We start from the raw sequence: 4,873 nt of genomic DNA on the forward strand, positions 1-4,873 counted from the left end.
TAACTTTTGAATGGTGCAACTATAAACAAAAAGAAAAGCACTACAAACAACTACAAATGATTCTGAAAAAGATGGCGCAAGCGGATTTGAGATATCTCCAAAATTGGTAAAGTTACTCTTTTTGTTTATTGCAAAAATATAATAACTTTTGAATGGTGCAACTATAAACAATAAAAAGAAAAGCACTACAAATGATTCTGAAGAAGATGGCGGCGCAAGCGGATTTGAGATATCTCCAAAATTGGCAAAGTTACTCTTTTTGTTTATTGCAAAAATATAATAACTTTTGAATGGTGCAACTATAAACAAAAAGAAAAGCACTGCAAACAACTACAAATGATTCTAAAGAAGATGGCGCAAACGGATTTGAGATATCTCAAAGTGGGGTGCGAGTAATTTTTTTAATTTTTATCATTTTTAATGTATTAAACTACAAACGAAATTTTTGTTACTACAAACAACTACAAACAAAATGCTAACGTTTTCTGTAAAAAAATTAATTTTTCGGAAGTCGGGTGCCAGGTTCACATAGGTTTGGTCCTTGTGGACCTGGAAGGCAACAACGAGAAATATACAATAATCGTTAGTTACGAAGATGCGGAAAAAGCCCGAAAAGATTACTACTACTACTACTAAATTAATATAATTAATATAATAATAAAGACAAAATGTTTCGTGCCCGGCCAAGGGAGCCTTGGGACACGAAGGTTTGCCGGATTGCGCCCTGACAAGGGCGCGAAGCGTATCTCTGATCGGCGAGGAGTTTGCAAATGATTACCGCCGTTTCTTTGGTTAATATCTTTAATCACAGCACAATTAAGCACAGTTGTCTTTTAACGATACAGTGTGCGATGCGTGATCTCACTAAGCGGAGTATCACGTGCGACGCTTTTAATGATACAGTGTGCGATGCGTGATCTCACTAAGTGGAGTATCACGTGCGACGCTTTTAACGTTTCGCTGGGGGACGGCTCCGAGAGCGACGAGTCCCGCACAGAAGTTAAGCCTTTTGTGCACCAAGTCGGTGAGGAGAATCGCGTTCTCGCTCACTGAGGTCGTCCACTTCCCCGTTGAAGACGGCTGGTGGAGCGTATGACCTCCGTCTCGCGCGGCAATCGATCGAGAGTGCGGATCGCGGCGAACGGTTTTCGACTTTTCGGCGCGAGTGCTACTACTATTCTGCCTACCGGCGGACGGTCGTGTTCCGACATGAGGGTGGCTCGGCGGGGGAGCCGGGTGCGTTACAGGGAGGACGAATCATATCGATCCGTGATCGAACCGCGTCGCGTATTGCACGAAAGCGCGTAAACGCGTGCGCATGACTCGCATAAGTTCGCACAAATTGAACGGGAACGAAGGATTATTGGGCGACGCTCCATGGCAGGGCCGTGTTCGATATCTCGGTAATGGCCCTTTCTTTTCGCCTCACTTCGCGATCAGGGCCGTTGGCAAAGATACGGCGCCCAACAATTCCTCTCTCGCAACGGAATTTGGTTTCTATCCTCAACAATAAATAATTTCGATATTTTTATAATTCTGAAAACTGTTATTTATTTTATAGACATGACTTTTGCAACATTATTGTTTAAGTACAAGATTCTTTTTTATATATTTAGAATAGGTACTCTTATCGTCGTGTCACGTTGTGTCTAATTGTAAGATAGGTTAAGATAGGTTATATTTCTTTCGTATACGGGTGCGTTTCGACATTCACTGGCAGTACTGACAGTACTGTGGTCGTCGTGGCCGTTATTCCAGCCTGAAAGTAACAGCAGCAATATAGAAACGCTCCTGCAGTTCTACTCAATGACGTCATATCGTCAGTACTTACAGTGAATATCGAAACGCACCCCATGTGTGTCCATGTGCCAATGCTGTCCGTTTTCGCTAGTCCTAGTCACGTTTCAACAGTCAAGTCGGCAATATTCGTGCATCAGACTCCCTATATCATCGACTTTCTATATTACAATTGATGTAAGTATTACTGCGTAATTTACAAAATAATAAATTGTGGTATATAAAACTATAGCCTGATCTGGCTTCCAAGATGCTGCCGCGTTCTTCATGAATTTAATTCCGACGTTCCGCCTATGAAAAACATGACATCAGATTAAGCATCTTACTACATCGTGAAAGTCTAAAATATAAAAAAATATAGCCGTAATGAAACAAAATTCTTTACTAGTTATCAATATATCGTGAATATTAAAATCTTATCGTTTATTGGTTTGTTGATAAAAGCTAACCTAACATAACCTAAACTTAATGGCTCGTCTACAATAGCCGCAACAGTATAATGCAGTAAGACGTAAGCTGTTGACTAATGGGATTTTTACAATTCAAGAATAATCGACTGTGGTTGGTCAATAGCTTATACTACTCACGTTTTACTGCCATGCATACTTTTACGGCTATTGTAGACGAGCCATAATTGTAATGCAATTACCTATTTTTATATTGTTATATCGGAATTGCTTGAAAATGCATCTCATTGAAAGAAATTTCTATCACATTCTTTACACAATCAATTTCATGTTGACGTTCTTAAATGTATTAATGATGTGCAGTCTTTAGCAGAATTTGACAACAAGTTGAAAACTGACAAAGCTTACAGAAGTAAAGTGGTGAGTATTAACAAAAGAAATATATATACATATACATATATATATATATATATATATATATATATCTGTGCGTGTGTGTGTGTGTATCTCATATATGGAATTTCTTATTCACAAAACAAAAAATATTATTAAAAATATTATAGAAGTAAAATTCTGCTACTTTGTGTTTAATTCCCTCATGTGTTTTAAAATATGTATAAGCATTTTATTCTAAATGCTAATTCGTGTGGTTTATTGTACAATTTACTGTGTAATTAATTACATATTTCTGATTTTTAATACTCTGTACATTTAACTAATATTGTTTTCACACTCTCCCTTTTTTCAGATTTTGCATCTATCTACAATAGGTGGAAAAAATTCCAAAAAAATCACGATGGCAATCATGGGAAGAATCATCCATTGCACTCTTACAACAAAATACAGTTGGAAAGGGGGGAAAGGCAAACGACAATTTTGTCTTTTTAATGGATTGCTGACTGCCGTCATTTGTAAGCTTGCAAGTTATTTTATTATTTATAATTTTTACTTTGTGTCATTAAGAGCATCGTGATTACCAAATCTTATGTATACAGCTGTATGTTTTGTAAGGCAAACTTTTAAGATAGTGATAGCTCATCGTTTTTTCTTTTTTGATTATGTTTATTCTTATCTGTGTAGGTGCAACTAGGCATACTAAACATATAGATACAGTGGTTGCACCTGATGCTACTAAAGATGTTATTACAGGTATCAAAGAGTTTCTTCGTCAGTCAATTGGCCGAGCTAAAACATAAGTAACTTACTGTATTAATCTCGTTTTTTGTTTATGTTAATTCTAATTTCTTTTTATTCTTGACAGATGGGAAGCAAAGCAACAGAATGAAAGAAACCCAGATCTTCATGAACATGTCTGAAACGGAAGAAACCTCTATTTTGAATGAAAGTGGTGAACAAAGTGAAACTTCTTTAACTGATGTGGAAAATGACAGTAACAAGCATCTTCCCGATATTAATAATAAAAAACTAGTTCCTTATGTCAAAGATTCAGATGATTATTCATCATAGTAGCCTATAATGTCATTAAAAAAGAATTGACAAATGTAGTATTGCGTTTTATGCGATTATGAGAAGTAATATTTTTATTTTTCCTCACAGTAATACTACAGAATATAAAAAAGATTTTAGTTATATATAATGCATTGTAATATGCTTTGTACTATACAACATTATTAATTTTAATTTTGTTTTTTCATGTGACTAAAGTTTATTATCATATTATATAATATGCTGTGATATTAAAATGTATAAGAGATAGATATAATCATATATTTTTTTAAAATAAAAATTAATCCGCCAACAAAATAATTAAAACCAGGACTCTTTATTCAATCGACGTAATTGGCGAGAAACAATAATAACGCTTAATCACGACGTTTCGACCCGGGGGTTTTGGGTCCTTCTTAAGTGTCTTGTAACAAAAAATTTGGTAACGCCGGAATTAGTTAGAATTATAACAAAAATATAACGGAAACAATTAAATGTCCTACCTATAAACTGGCATGGAACCATAGCTCTCGCGTAAACATATCAGGAATACGATTTTTACCGAAAAAGTCATATGTCAAAAGCTATAAAAACCTCTCCATTAGTGGTAGTTAAAGAGTAAAATTAACAATTAAAAAGTATAGAGTGATGAGTAATTACATGTTCGGTATCGTAGAGCGTCTTGATGTGAATTTCATAACGTTAAGATGCGTAATGTATAAATTCGGAAATAGTTAAACGGAGCCACACCGCTGGAAGGTGACGAACGGTCGGGAGCGAGCAAGCAACTGACAAGATTAATAAATGTACATTGTTATAAGGTTAAAAGAGTAAATATAGCGGGTTTATATACAAGAGATGACTTTGTCATATATTGGATTTAGGTTTTTGGTATCTTTTTACAAGTTGATGGTATTCGCTTTTTACATAAAAAATCCGTTTAACTATTTCCGAATTTATACATTACGCATCTTAACGTTATCCCAGCAAACGCAAAAGGATTAAAAGATATTGAAATTTTTTAATACTTTTGAATCCCTTTTTTGGCGGAATTAGATAAAATTAGATGGGATTCGAAATGAGATGGTCCAATCCCATGGAATCCAAAAAAGAAAAATTTCAATTCCATCCAATCCTATGGAATCCGTAAAGGTTATGAAATTGCATTAGATGATTTAGAAAACGTCTCGCGCCTCCGTTGGGCGACCAAGCGCCGTTGTTCG

General features: G+C 35.5%; 1 protein-coding gene across 1 annotated transcript; it reads left to right on the forward strand.

Moving 5' to 3' along the window:
- Positions 1-1,672: 1,672 nt before the first annotated feature.
- Positions 1,673-3,871, forward strand: LOC112457180. Its single transcript, XM_025020101.1, has 5 exons — positions 1,673-1,974; positions 2,568-2,624; positions 2,953-3,115; positions 3,285-3,353; positions 3,466-3,871. The coding sequence occupies exons 1-5, from the start codon at positions 1,864-1,866 to the stop codon at positions 3,669-3,671; spliced, it is 606 nt and encodes a 201-aa protein (XP_024875869.1). The 5' UTR covers positions 1,673-1,863; the 3' UTR covers positions 3,672-3,871.
- Positions 3,872-4,873: the final 1,002 nt, after the last annotated feature.

Source organism: Temnothorax curvispinosus, unplaced genomic scaffold (assembly GCF_003070985.1).
Source record: "Temnothorax curvispinosus isolate PA1 unplaced genomic scaffold, ASM307098v1 QBEX01007569.1, whole genome shotgun sequence".
NCBI classification, from domain to species: Eukaryota; Metazoa; Arthropoda; class Insecta; order Hymenoptera; family Formicidae; genus Temnothorax; species Temnothorax curvispinosus.